The 14,225-nt window shown below is 41.8% G+C and overlaps 1 protein-coding gene across 1 annotated transcript in view; it reads left to right on the top strand.

Annotated features, from left to right (window-relative positions):
• The window catches only part of pdia6 (protein disulfide isomerase family A, member 6), a 21,610-nt gene extending 9,027 nt beyond the window's left edge, over positions 1 to 12,583 (top strand). Inside the window, exons 5-13 of the mRNA XM_043717444.1 lie at positions 41 to 147; positions 2,345 to 2,475; positions 5,481 to 5,595; positions 8,576 to 8,719; positions 9,780 to 9,864; positions 10,112 to 10,184; positions 10,383 to 10,541; positions 11,165 to 11,261; positions 11,995 to 12,583. Of these exons, the coding sequence (XP_043573379.1) occupies positions 41 to 147; positions 2,345 to 2,475; positions 5,481 to 5,595; positions 8,576 to 8,719; positions 9,780 to 9,864; positions 10,112 to 10,184; positions 10,383 to 10,541; positions 11,165 to 11,261; positions 11,995 to 12,063 (980 nt within the window). The 3' untranslated portion in view covers positions 12,064 to 12,583. The remainder of the gene's footprint in view (positions 1 to 40; positions 148 to 2,344; positions 2,476 to 5,480; positions 5,596 to 8,575; positions 8,720 to 9,779; positions 9,865 to 10,111; positions 10,185 to 10,382; positions 10,542 to 11,164; positions 11,262 to 11,994) is intronic.
• The last annotated feature ends 1,642 nt before the right edge of the window (positions 12,584 to 14,225 follow it).

Here is a 14,225-nt window from a genome sequence, read left to right as displayed (position 1 = left end):
ATCTTAATGTATTTCTTGAATTTTAAATGATTACATGCAGGTGCCAGATCAGCCCAAGGGATCACAGATGCTGCCATTAACTCTTTAAGGTCAATTGTCCGGGATAGACTTGGAGGCAAGAGCAGCTCAAGTTCTTCTGACAGAAAGGTAATTCTCTCAGTGGATTTATTCTGACAGATGTACTTGTGCTGATAAGTATTTTGTTTACCTTAAATAGGCAAATCTAAAAACTGAATGCATGTAGAGACACAAGAAATCTGTCATCAAAGAATGAATGTCAAACAGCACACTTGAGCTACCAGTTCACAACATAAAAATACCTGTCAGCCAGTAGCTGTTTTACTAAGGCTGGGAGGAATCTGTCTTTTTGTAATGCCAGGAGAGGGAGTGGAGAGCTGTTGTTTTGCCCTGGGAGGGTCACAAATGGGCTTCTGAGAGAGGCAAAAGGGTACTTTGGAGGATAAAATGGAGATGAGAATGCTATGAGATAGAGAATATGGCCCAGTAGAGTGCAGAAGAAAGAGGAAGCATGTAATAGAAGGGATCTAGGTGCAGACTTTCAAGGTGAGAATGGGAGGGCTTCATGGGGATTTTAAGGAGATTGAGGAGGGAAGAGGGAGGGATGTGTGAGAGGAGAAGGAAGGAACAATTCCAACCTTGTTCCATCAGGGGCACAACTAAGAGCCAAGAAAGCATGGAATCACTGAGCTTAATGCTGCATTTATTCAGATCCTACTCAATTAGGAAGACTGTTGTTGTTACAGATGTCAGTTGTTACATTTTAAACCTGAAATTGAGTTTGGAGGTAATAACTGGTTAAAGTATTGTAGCTTGCAATGAAGCATATTGAGCCCTCCCCAATCAGTAAAATGTTTGTGATGGCTTTTTATGCATAGAAACATCACTTTCTATGTGTTGTCTTTAGATTTTTCATGGTGGTGTTGTTATTCAGGATGACTTTGTCAATCTGGGGTTATGGTGAAGTGACGAAATGATCCATTGTAGATCTGTACACTTTGCCGCATGTGAGTCAGATAGTTTTTGAAGAGGTGATTGCGTGAGATGCTCAGATTTTCATATGCTCCTTCCGTTGTTATGTGCTGTGTCTTTACATTGGTTACTTCCACCAGGCCAAGACAAAGTAGTTGCAGGTGCATCTTTTCACTTTGCGTGGTTGAGTAAGAGATTCCCAAGAATGGAAATTGCACCTTTGCAGAATGGTTTTGAGGGTGCCTTTGAAGCACTTCCTATGCTGTCCTGGTAACTGCTTGCTGTGATGAAGCTTGGAAGAGAGAACTTGTTTTGGGGAATTTTAACAGCTGTGCGGACATTGTCCATCTGTGTTGACACTATTTGCAGAAGGATTACTAATTATATTTGCACCAGGCTGATGGAGTTAAAACACATCAGGTGATGCAGCTGTCGTTGACTCCTGATATGGCACAGGTGTTGCAAACATCTTTTGGCTCCTTTGTCCCATCTTAGATGATAAAATCAATGTCCAGGGTGAGGATGTTGCCATGGTGTCTTTTATTTGTTGCTCTGACAAGTTAGGGCGTTTATGACCAGGCCATGCCTTGGGCATTTTGTCAGGAAGGGGATTCCTTTTGTGTTTGTCATCTCTAAGCCTTCCTTGCTAATCACAGTCTGTTCAGATTTGCAATCACCAATCAGAATCAAGATTGTAGTCAAACAGGTTTATTTTGAAGCACTAGCTTTGAATGCTGCTCCTTCAGATGGTTGTGGAGGTTAAGATCATGCTCACAGAATTTATAGCCAAAGCGGTCCAGTGTAATGGAGATGTGGCACAGTAAACAATCTTGGATTATTCATGACACTGGACTCCTTTATAAGTTCTATGAGCATGATCTTAACCTTCACAATCACCTCATGAAGGAGCGGCACTCCGAAAGCTGGTGCTTCCAGATAAACCTGTTGGACTATAACCTAGTGTTGTGTGATTTTAACTTAGTCCACCCCAGTCCAACACTGGCCCCTTCAAGTCAATCAGAATCAGGTTGACATGGCACAACGGCTCATCAAGGTAGGAGTAAAAATCTTTGGCCGCCTCCAATTCTTCTAGGGTTGGGGCATGCGCATCGACTGGTGTGCTGCTTCTGGATTAGATTTCACTGACTGGTCATAAAGCATTTACCCCACAGAAGAGCTTGCAGAGATGGACTTGGGTTTTTTTTTGACTAATCCTAGAAGTCTGCATTCTTCCTGATTAGTTTACCAGAAATGAATATATCTGTCACCTGTCCAGTCCTCCTCCTTTTGCTCCCTTACTGAGCCCTTGCATTCTTTAGATGTAAGTTTTTTTTTTTGTCCCTCTCACTTACAGAGCAGTGGCGATGGATCTGGTAAAAAAGATGTGGTCGAGTTGACTGATGACACCTTTGACAAAAATGTAATTGGCAGCAGTGACATTTGGATGGTGGAGTTCTATGCGCCATGGTGTGGGCACTGCAAGAGGTACCCAATCATTTTCATAAAGCATATTGAAGAGAAATTTGCCTTTGATATAGTGTTCAATGTTACTCTGAAGTGTTGTGAAGGGTCAGAGCAGTAAGATTTTTTTGAAGAAATTTACTCTTTTGAAGTAAATATGAAGTTGATAGCATCATATTGCATATTATTCTCAGTAATGAGCATCTGTTCTTCAGATACATGTGCTGCAACTTGACATTGGCCTTTGTGTCCTCTTTAGATGCAGGAGAGGTCCTAGAGGACGAGAGAATATCCTCTTACAAACTTGGTTTGAGTATTTTTGAGAAAGTGACAAAGATGATTTGAGGGCAGAGTGACCTTTTGACAAGGTCCCTCTTGGTTGATAGAGAAGGTGAAGTCACATTGGATCCAAAGTCAGTCTTCCAAGACAGAGGCAATGATGGAAGGGTATTTTTCTGACTGGAGATCTGGAATGAGTGGTGTTCTGCAGGGATCCGTGTTGGGATCCCGGTTCTTTGTTTTTAGATGTACAAATGATTTGAAGGGAATTGTTATACAGCATGGGAAGCAGACCCTTTGGCCCAACCCATCCATGCTGAGCAGATTTCCTAAACTGAACTAGGCCCATTGGTCTGCTTTTGGTCAGTATCCCTCTAAGCCTTTCCTATGCATGTACCTGTTTAAATGTCTTTTAAATGTTGTAATTGTACTTACTGCTACTAGTTCCTCTGGTAGCTCATTTTATATATGTACCACCCTCTTTAAAAATTGCCTGTCACTCCTTTTTTAATTCCTCCTCTCACCTTAAATCTGAGCTGTCTAGTTTTGGACTCCCCTACCCTGGGGAGTATCTACTTTATTCATGCAACTTGTGATTTTAGAAACTTCTGGAAGGTCACCCCTCAGTCTCCTACATTCCAGGGAACAAAAGTCCCCCCAGCCTATCCAGGCTCTCCTCTTAACCCAAACTCTCCAATCTCCATTACATCCTTTAATCTTTTCTGCACTTTTTGCAGTGTGATAACATTTTTATAGTAGGGTGACCAGAACTGTATGCAGTACTCCAAATATGGCCTTACCAATGCCTTGTACAGCTGTGACATGACTTTGCAACTCCTGTACTCAACGCTGTGGCCAATAACGGCAATCAGGACTCTACCGCTAACCTGTCCTATTTGTCTTAGTGCAATACCTCGCTTTAATCTGAGCTCCATCTGCTATTCCTCAGTCCATTGGCCCAGTTGATCAAGATCCCATCATACTGAGGTAACTTTCTTCGATATTGGGGAGACAGGATGCCAACTTCTGAAATGTTTCAGAACATCTCCAAAAGTACCAATCAACCCCACCGCTCTGTGGCTGAACACTTCAACTCCCCCTCTGACTCCGCCAAGGGCCTGCAAGTACTGGGCTGCCTCCACTGCAAAGTCCCAGCCACCTGACGCCTGGAGGAAGAACGCCTCATTTTCTGCCTTGGGACCCTCCCCCCATCTTATCCCAGATCCAACCCTCCAACCTTGACATGTCCTACCTGTCCATTTTCCTTCTTACCTATCTGCTCCAGGCTCTACTCTGACCAATGACCATCACTTCCACTTTCATCTAGTTATTGCATTCATAGAGCCCCCCACCCTGCCCCCGTGAAGAGGTTGTGCTGAAATGTCCACACTCCTTGGATGTTTTCTGACCAGCTGCACTTTTCCAGTGTCACACCTTTTGACTCTGATCTCTAGCATATGCAGTCCTCACTTTCTTCACTGTCCATATACCACCAATTTTGGTGTCATCTGCAAATTTACTAACCATGTCTCCTAAATTCTGATCCAAATCATTTATATAGATGACACAGTAGTGGGCCCAGTATCAATCCTTGTGGCACACTGGTCACAGGCCTCCAGTCTGAACAACAACTCTCTACCACAATCCTCTATTTCCTACCGTGATGCCAATTTTGTATCCAGTCAGCTTGCTCTTCCCAGATCCCATGTAATCTAACCTTTTCAATCTACTGTGTAGCTCCTTGTCGAAGGCCTTGTTGAAGGGGTTATGCTCGAAACATAGATTCTCCTGCAACTCAGATGCTGTCTGACCAGCTGTGCTTTTCCAGCTCCACGATCTTCGACTCTGATCTCCAGCATCTGCTGTCCTGACACTCTCCAAAGGCCTTGCTAAAGTCCATGTAGACAACATCTGCCACTCTGCCTTTATATAGCTAGCCTGATTAAGTTTGCAGATGATGCAAAGATTGGGGAGCTGTGGATAGTGAGGTGAATTGCCAGATGATGTGGCAGCAGAGAGGCTGGTGACTTTAGTGGAGAAATGGCAGATGGAGTTTAATCCAGACAATGTGAGATGATGCATTTTGGGAGATCTAATGCAGGAGGAGTGTTGTGCAGTAAATGGCAGAACCTTTAGTCTGGACATACCTTTTAAAGTAAAGGGAGTAAGTTTTTGAGATGTGAGAAGCATGTTTTTCACAGAAGGTGATAAGTGCCTGGAATGTGCTGCCAGAGGAGCTGGTGATAGAGGTCGATACAATACATTTTTGAGACATCTTCACATGGATAGGCAGAGAATAGAGAGACAAACAGCGTAGAGTCAAGATTTTTAGTTTAAAAAGGCATCTTGTTGATGTTGTCTCTTGTGGGCCAAAGAGCTTGTTCTTGTTCTTTTAAACATTTGATTTTGACACTTCAATATATGAAGAATGATAACAGTGTACTAGAAAACAACCTCTGCCTAAGAGACTGGTCATCAGGGGTCATTGTCTGAATAGCAATGTAAATTAATTGGAGTAGGGTTGGGTGAAGGGGATGCCTCTTTTTGGGTATGTAATTTCAGTGTACATTTGCACGTCTATCCACTCCATAAGTTTTCGTAGTGTTGAAGATTTAGTTTTCCAGAATAATTATTCTACTATGTTATATGCTTAGTACACCGTGCAGTTTTAAAAAATAATTACCTAGGACAAGAATACTGAACACGTGAAATATCTAACTGTTTCCTTAAAATTTGGTTGTGTTGTAAAGGTTGGAACCTGAGTGGGCAGAGGCAGCTACTGAGGTGAAAAGTCAGACTGGTGGGAAGGTGAAATTGGCAGCAGTGGATGCCACAGCTAATCAACTACTAGCTAGTCGGTATGGGGTAAGTGGACAGAAGCACTTAGCTTTCTGGCAGGTAGTATAACTTGAGCTCTTGCATGTTTAATGTTTGGAAACCTTCTTATAAAGCATAATGTTCTTCTTTCTTGATGTAGAGCTTTACTTGCATTTCAAGTGTTAAGGTTGCTATTGATACAAGGGTGGGTGGGGGGGATGCTGTGGTAGTTTGGCACACTAACCTCTACACCACTGAAGCCAAGTGCCAACTCGCAGGCACCTCTTCCTACTGCCCCCTCAACCACTGCCTCATCTCCCATCACCAAACCATCATCTCCCAGACCATAAACAACCTCGTCCATCTGGGGATCTCCCATCCACAGCCTCCAACCTCAGTGCAGGAACCCTGCATCGCCAATTCCAACTCCTACCCAAAATTCACAAATCTGACTGCCACAGTCGATCCATTGTCAGCCTGCTCCTGCCCCACTAAACTTATCTCTGTATATCTTGACTCTTTAGTCCAGGAACTCCCCATCTACATTTGGGACATCACCCATGCCCTCCACCACCTCCATGACTTTCTTTCCCCTGGCCCTCCCAACGCATTATCTTCACCATGGACCAGTCCCTGTATACATCTGTCTGCCATGACGAAAGCCTCCAAGCCCTCCATTTCTTCCTCTCCCATCGACTCCACCAGTATCCTTCCACTGACTCACTCATTTGACTGGCTGAACTGGTCCTCCCCCTCAGTAACTTCTCCTTCCAATCCTCCCACTTCCTCCAGACCAAAAGGGTAGCCATGAGCAGCTGGATGGGCCTCAGCTATGTCTGCCTCTTCGGGTATGTGGCACAGTCCACTTCCGCAGCTATACAGACACCATTCCCCACCTTTTCCTCCGCTACATTGACTATATCTGCACTACCTTGTGCTCCCACAAGGAGGTTGAACGGTTCATCAACTTGACCAACACCTTCCCCCGACCTCACGTTCACCTGGACACCTCCCTCCTTTTCCATCTCCATTTCTGGGGACTGACTCAACATGGTGGACATCCACTACAAACCCACTAACACCCACAACTCCCTGGATTAAATCTCCTCCCATCCCACCTCCTGTATATAAAAAAAAAGCTATACCTTAATCCCAGTCCTCCGCCACATCTGCTCCCAGGGGGACCAGTTCCACTGTAGAAGGTCCCAGATGGCCTCCTCCAAAGACTGGAATTTTCCCTCCCACATGGTTTACTATGCCCTTGCGTGCATCATCTCCTACAACCCTGTCTTGAACTTCATTCCTCCAGTCGCAACAAGGAACAGAAACACCCCTGGTCCTCCACCTTCCACCTCACCAACCTCCCAGGTACTCCGCATCATCCTCTGCCATTGCCACCACCACCAGACATATATATATTTCCCTCCCCACCCATATCTGAGTTTCGGAAAGACCATTCCCTCCGTGACCCTGCCCCGGTCCTCCCTTCTCCTGCTGTCACAAGAAGTGCAAAACCTGGGCCAAAGGGTCCTTCCACATCAGTCAGAAATTTACCTGTACTTGCGCACACATCACATCAGGTGCAATGGATGCAGTAGATGGTCTCATTGGGGATACAGGATGCCAACTTGCAGATCATTTGAGAACATCTCTGGGATACCTTCACTGACCAACGCCACCGTCCTGTTGCTGACCACTTCAATTCTCCCTCCCAGTCCTGGGCCGCCTCCATTGCCAAACCCTACCCTGGAGGAAGAAATCCTCCTAATCGTATACCATGGGACTCTCCAACCAAACGGAATTGAAGTGAATTTCACCAGTTTCCCCACTTCCCCTCCGCTCACCTTATCCCAGTCCCAACCCGACGCTGCCCTATTGAATGGTCCTACCTGTCCATCTTCTTTCCCACCTATTTGCTCCACTCTCCTCTCCAACGTATCCCTTTCACCCCCACCTTCAGCTACCTATTGCATTCCGATGTTATAGCCCCCACACCCATTTATCTCTCAGCCCCCTTTGTCCACAAGCCTCATTATTGATGAAGGGCTTATGCTTGAAGCATTGACTCTCCTGCTCTTTGGATGCTGCCTGACTGGCTCTGCCTTTCCAGCACTCTTTGCCCCACAAATTAGTAATCTGTATTTGGGTACAACCTGTAGCCTAGCTGCTCCTCAGAATGGATATCCTCACCCAGTTGAATTTCTATTTACATTTTGATGATGGACAGGTAACATAGTCCATCAGAACCCTATAAAGGAAAGAACTAAAAGACCACCCCATCTGGGTTATAAACAAGATGACTGCGTGTTACTGAAAACGGGACCTGCTACTTTTACAAGAACATCTCCACTTTGAACCAAACAGGAAAAGATGACTTTGAAAACCTACAGTATCTCTAACAACCCCATGTGGCCCATGCAAAAGGCAAGTGGGGAATGGATATTAACTATAAATCACAGGAAAACCAGATGTAGTGTCAAGCAGACAGTCAGCACTCATGACATCTGGAAGTCTACCCCCTGGGGCATCTGCACTGCCAGCAGAATTTCAGGCTCTGACTGAAGTCTGCAGAGCAGCAGAGGATCAGTCTGCCAACTTTTACAGACTCCCACTATGCTGCCAACTGTCACGAGTTACGCTCTGTTGTCCCATTTCAAAATAGTAACCGATGCTGTGAGTTCTGCTTCCTCACAGGTATTGGTTGCCTGGAAAGACCTGCCAGAGGGAGGTCCTGAACTGTACCAGGTGAATGGATTCTAGTGAAAAAGACCCATAAGGAACCCGAGTTGTACTAACCATCCAGTCGGTTGTCCAGGTCAGAGGAAAGGAGGCCTGCCACACCAAACAGGCATCTCACAATGAAGTGGGACCAGAGACTATGATGTTTGTTATTGTTGTTCCTCTAACTGTGCGTGTTTTCTTTTTGTAGAGTGTAGTTGCCAAACTGTTAAGTATGTAAACTAGATAAACATACTAAATGTTAATCTGGGAAGAATGCTCAAAGGTTCCTTTTTGATTCTGCTCACAGATCCGTGGTTATCCAACTATTAAAGTATTCCACAAAGATGAAGATGGTCCATATGACTATGATGGTGGAAGATCAAAAAGTGATATTGTCACTCGTGCTCTTGAATTGTTTGCTGAAAATGCACCAGCTCCAGAATTGCATGAGGTACGGAGTAGACTGGAAAGTCAAACTGCTTAAATGTATTTCATTCCCTTCAGTTTTTTCAGTTTGTGATTATGGTCCTGACCTCACCAGTTGGTGCACTTGATAGCCCAGTTCTGGTAGTGATGACTGACTGCCTCTAACCGTGTTCACAATATGGAAGTATTCTCTGACACTCTCTGGCTCCTGTTGCTCTGCATCTCACTTGGGTTTAACCAAAGAATTGCGCTTGTATGTGCAATTGTTACAAAGTTGTATGTCTGGCTTTGGCGCTTTCCTTTTCTTATTTACAGAAAGAAAAAAGAAGTATGGTAGTAAATGCCAGCAAGTCAAATGCTGCAACTGTCAGTTTTTCTAGAAAGCCCTCAGAGGGCTTGCTTCTGGACTGTTTTGTGGGTATTAGAAACAAACTTATTACTCCCTTATACATTTCAAGAGTTTTGTTGACATTCCTCCAGAGTTGTTATGTAAATGCTTGGCTGAGATTCAAAATCTACAGTTATTGCAGCAGTATGTTGAGGTTATGGTTTGACATTTAAAGAGCAAATCAAAGAGCTAGCTTGTTGACTTTGATAGAATTGACTTTGAAAGAGATTAACTGTCATTTAAAGGCTTGACGTGTTCCACAAATGACAATCAGTGTGTAAGAGTGAGAGCTGTGATAGAAATTATTTTTTGAGCTAAATGACCTAATAACTAGGTTAAAATTGACCATCCCATGATTGCAGTCTGCTTCTGTGGTAAATAGAACAAAATCATCCATTCTGGTGGGGTTGGTTTGGTTAATCAGGAAACTTTCCTGACTGCAGCTGCCCACTTCAAGCCACAATCTAGCTCTTTGCCTTTCCGAAGGTGGTAATCCTCAGCACTCAGCACCAGACCCCAGACAGTGTGAGGAAACAAATTAATTGTATACAAAAGGTTCTGTATTCTCTGGTAATCAATTATTGAATCTTGCTCCAGTCAAGATTACACTCCCATTTTCAGATTTGACAAGGACCAATAAAAGTACGAATAAATTCATGCCTTAGTTAACTTTCTGTCTTTCTTTTTGATAAAATAGATTATTAACGAAGAGATCCTAAAGAAGACGTGTGATGACCATCAACTATGTATTGTTGCTGTATTGCCACATATTCTGGATACAGGTGGGCTTTAGCTGTTCTTACTGTTGCATGAGACTCATTGAAACCATGAGTAGGAAAAGATGACTGGTCAGTGAAGCCTATCTGTGTTAATCTTGTGGGTTAAAGACATGAAAAATCGTATACTTTGTTTTCTTTGAGGTTGGTTCAGTCTTTGGCAATGAATGCCAGCCCATTCATTTAAAAATGAAAATGATCTCTGAATACATTCTACTTGACCATGTAAGTAACTAGTTACATCTGTTTACAGGGGCTTCTGGACGAAATGAATATTTGGCAGTACTGAAGACTATGGCCCACAAATACAAAAAGAAGTTCTGGGGGTATGTATATTTATTAAATTTTTTCCAAATGGAAACCTTAATCAGATGTTTAAAATCTTAATATGCTGATTTACTGTTAAAATATAAAATATAAATGAATGAACTGAAAGCTTGAATCTCTATTATACTAATAATTGCTGTTACATATTTGAATTCCTTGCAGTAATTGCTTTTTGCTTTTTTTTGTTTTTTTTTCAGTTGGCTGTGGACTGAGGCAGGTGCTCAGGTAGAACTTGAAGATTCTTTGGGTATTGGTGGTTTTGGCTACCCAGCAATGGCTACAATTAATGCCAGGAAGATGAAATATGCTCTGCTGAAAGGCTCATTTAGTGAACAGGGCATCAATGAATTTCTTAGGTAATTGTGTTTGACATTCAATCAAACTGGAAATCGGGAACTACTTTTCCCATGTTCTTTACACAACCATGTAGTAATCTGTCAGAGTGGATATGGAAGGCTTCAATAAGAAATTGCCAATCACAGACCAACTTTTTCTGTTTCAGAACTGCTATAAAGGGTCTAAAATCATGACCACACAATAAATTTCTCATCCAAAGATTCCAGAGGACCAAACTGTAGCTCGCTTATACACAATTCATGGCCCGAGTGCATGCTATTTCTCTCATTATTTACCATTTTTCCAATGGAATTTTTAAGTTGGCTTTTTTATTTGCCCAGTCTGTAAAAACTCTGATATGACTGTGTTCTTTTTGAAGACTAGTTCTTGGCCTCATCTTCAGACAAGACACATTAGAACTTTCTGGACTTTAATCCCTCTCCCTCTCTCTCTCATTGCAGCACTTTTTAATGTGCTCCTTGTTCTTGGCAATGTAGTTGTCAGCTGAGGTGTGCATAAAATGTGTTACAAGACTAGTCTGTGAATTTTAAAACTCTTTCTGAAATAATCCTGTTTTAACACTTCAGTTGCTTATTCATTTAATTTTCCAACTGAGCTGCTTATGATGTCAATTTCCTTGCAGGGAGCTGTCAGTTGGAAGGGGCTCAACGTCTCCTGTCAAAGGAGCCACATTCCCGAAAATTAATGTGGTAGAACAATGGGATGGCAAGGATGGTCAGGTGAGTTTTTCTTTCAATTACCCTGTCCAGGGATGTTAGAATCTACCTTTTGGAGCAGGTGGGACTTAAACCTGGGCCTGCTAGCTCAGTGGTAGTGGCACAGAGCAATTTTATTTTCAGGTGTGTATTCATTTAAATTTTGTAAATTTGCAGTCCTACTACGATACAATGTTTTCAAGTAGTAAAATAACATGGCTGTCGTGAGTGGAACAAAATGCCTCACTTCTAGCTAATCATTTCACTAAAAATGAAGGCTCATAAGTGCTCTCTAAGGATATGTACTAAAATGGTAAAGCATAATGAGCTACCAATCATTTTAGTCAGTTTGTATACAATTGGATCTGAACTCTAATTTGCTGAAAAGATGGAGTAGGAGAAAGTGAGGACTGCAGATGCTGGAGACCAGAGTTGAAAAATGTGGTGCTGGAAAAACACAGCAGGCCAGGCAGCATCCGAGGAACAGGAGAATCGACGTTTCAGGCATAAGCCCTTCTTCAGATGGAGTATAGAGCAAGATGCGTCTTTAACTGTATGCAAGTATGCATTTAGCAAATTGTAACAATACACAATCGAAAGTCTTCTCTTTATTCTTTACTGCCTCCTTCCCAAACAAAGTATCAGGTTTTTCCCTTTCCCTGTGAACTTGTGGGCTTTAACAGAATCTGTATGAGACAATTAAATGTTTGAGTACTTATCAGAACTCCAAATGAGTCCTTTTTTTAATCTTTCTCAGATGCCAGCAGAGGATGACATTGATCTAAGTGATGTGGATCTTGAGGATTATGACAAAGATGAGCTGTGAGCTGATTGCCTTCCCCTTTTATTGGCAGACAGTAACCATTGGAAGTATTGTCATCTGTCTGCAAAGAGGCCTTGTGTCATTGTTCTAGCTCACTGTATTTCTACTGTGATCTGTAAATATGTTTCACTGGTGTTTTTTTCTATTTAAAGAAAAAACAAATTGAATGTTGCAGTTATGTTTTAAATTTTCCAGCTGTTTTAAGTAAATTGATCTAACAGACCAAACAGTCATTTGTTATACCTGTTCCACTCTGCTACTTATTTTGAATGGATTCTCGCATTTCTTTTGAGGGGGTGAGGTGCGATCTGCATAATGCATTTAGAGGTCTCTACATGTATTTGAGCAGTCCTTCTTCCAAAGAATGTAACCTGTTCTGCACAGGGCAAGTAAAATCATGGTGGTTACACTATTAAATGGGATTGATCATTTTGGAATTTTGGATAGTGGAAAGACTTTTTTTTCTTCTCCTGTGAGGAACATTAATTTCATGGAATAAATTTGGAGATTCAAATAATTGAAACAAGATTTTCTGGAATGACTGGAGAGACATGATTTCACTTTTCATTTGAAGCTGTACCCTGGAGGCTCATCTCTACTTGTAGCCACAGCACAGTGGCACATTGGTTGATCTGACAAACATGTTTAATGCAGTTTCACTAAGATGAAGATATTTGCAAATTTCACTTTATCCTGAGTACTTGCTACAGAATCTGCTTTGCAATATTCAGCTTTGCAATTGATGTCCAAGTATCATCATTACTTAGTACCATGAAACATTTTCAATTCTGAAAGGTTTCCTTTTAAATGTTAAGTTTGGTCTTTTCATCTAGTGAATGAAAACTTCATGATAATACTTGTCTGAGAGATATGGAGTCACTCTTAAATGTTTGAGTTTTTTTTTTAATGGGCAGTATTAAAGAAAAAGGTTAATGTGTAAAGTATTTTCTACAAATTACAACTCTTAATACCTTCTGTTGTTACTGAACTAAATAGAACATGGTCATACTTGAAAATACCATTAGAGGTCACCATTCCCTGAAAATAAATGAAGTGAAATATAGAGAAGTCATTTTTAGTCCCCTACTTTTTATTTATCAAATCACAATTACATTTCAATTTGTTTACAGCTGTCCGCTTTTATGCACTGATTCTTTTCCAATTTTCAGAATATTGGGGGGAGAATTTGTTCTTTTAATCTTGTACCTGCAGATTTGTCACTTGAACCAAGAATGGCCTTCCATCTTGTGTATTGAGCTCTCTATACCTCCATAAAAACACAATTCTTAACCTTAAATGGGCAAAATGTTAAATTCTGATTAAGGCAAAAACTAATAGTAGGCCACTAATTCAAAAATGCACAATGCAGATCGATGTGCTTCTTTGAGTTGGGAGGTGGCTCTGAAAAGAAAAAGCATCATTATGCTTGAATCCAATACCCACCCACCACCACCTACTAATCTTTGCCAGTGAAAGAAGTGCAGGTTTAAGCCATTCCCATTTTTGAGAGATAGGACTTGGAGACAAAAATTTTTTTTTTCTCTATGAAGTAACAGTCAGCTTCATTTTCTTTCAATTGTTCCTTGCCCCCATTGATCAGAAACATGAATGATGATTCATCAAACATATGGAATGCATCAGTAACAAATAACATCTTTTGCTAGATGAATATTGTTTGAATATAGACTTATGGATACTCAACTGCAGAATTTACAGCTGAGGTTTATGTAAATACTGAAAAATGGACCAGCTCCCACTAATATAAAAAATGTTCAGAACAGCACGGATCTTCGAGTAAACTAGTTCCATCCTAACTACTGAAAAGGATAAGTGTTACAAACTTTGAAGTGTGATTTATTTATCCAAGTCAATTGCGAAGGTAATTTTCATCCATTGCTGGGAACATTACTTGCACGTTTAACGATATTCTCAAAGTTTGTGAGAAGATTTTTAGCTCGGGTTCTCGTTGTTGAGGTTCTGTTCGCCGAGCTGGGAATTTGTGTTGCAGACGTTTTGTCCCCTGTCTAGGTGATATTCTCAGTACTTGGGAGCCTCCTGTGAAGTGCTTCTGTGATCTTTCCTCTGGCATTTGTAGTGGTTTGAATCTGTCGCTTCCGGTTGTCAGTTCCAGCTGTCTGTTGCAGTGGCCAGTATATTGATCAATC

The sequence above is a fragment of the Chiloscyllium plagiosum genome, chromosome 27 (assembly GCF_004010195.1).
Source record: "Chiloscyllium plagiosum isolate BGI_BamShark_2017 chromosome 27, ASM401019v2, whole genome shotgun sequence".
NCBI lineage: Eukaryota > Metazoa > Chordata > Chondrichthyes > Orectolobiformes > Hemiscylliidae > Chiloscyllium > Chiloscyllium plagiosum.
Note: the sequence above shows the minus strand (reverse complement) of the source record. Positions and strands in the feature narration are given on the sequence as shown.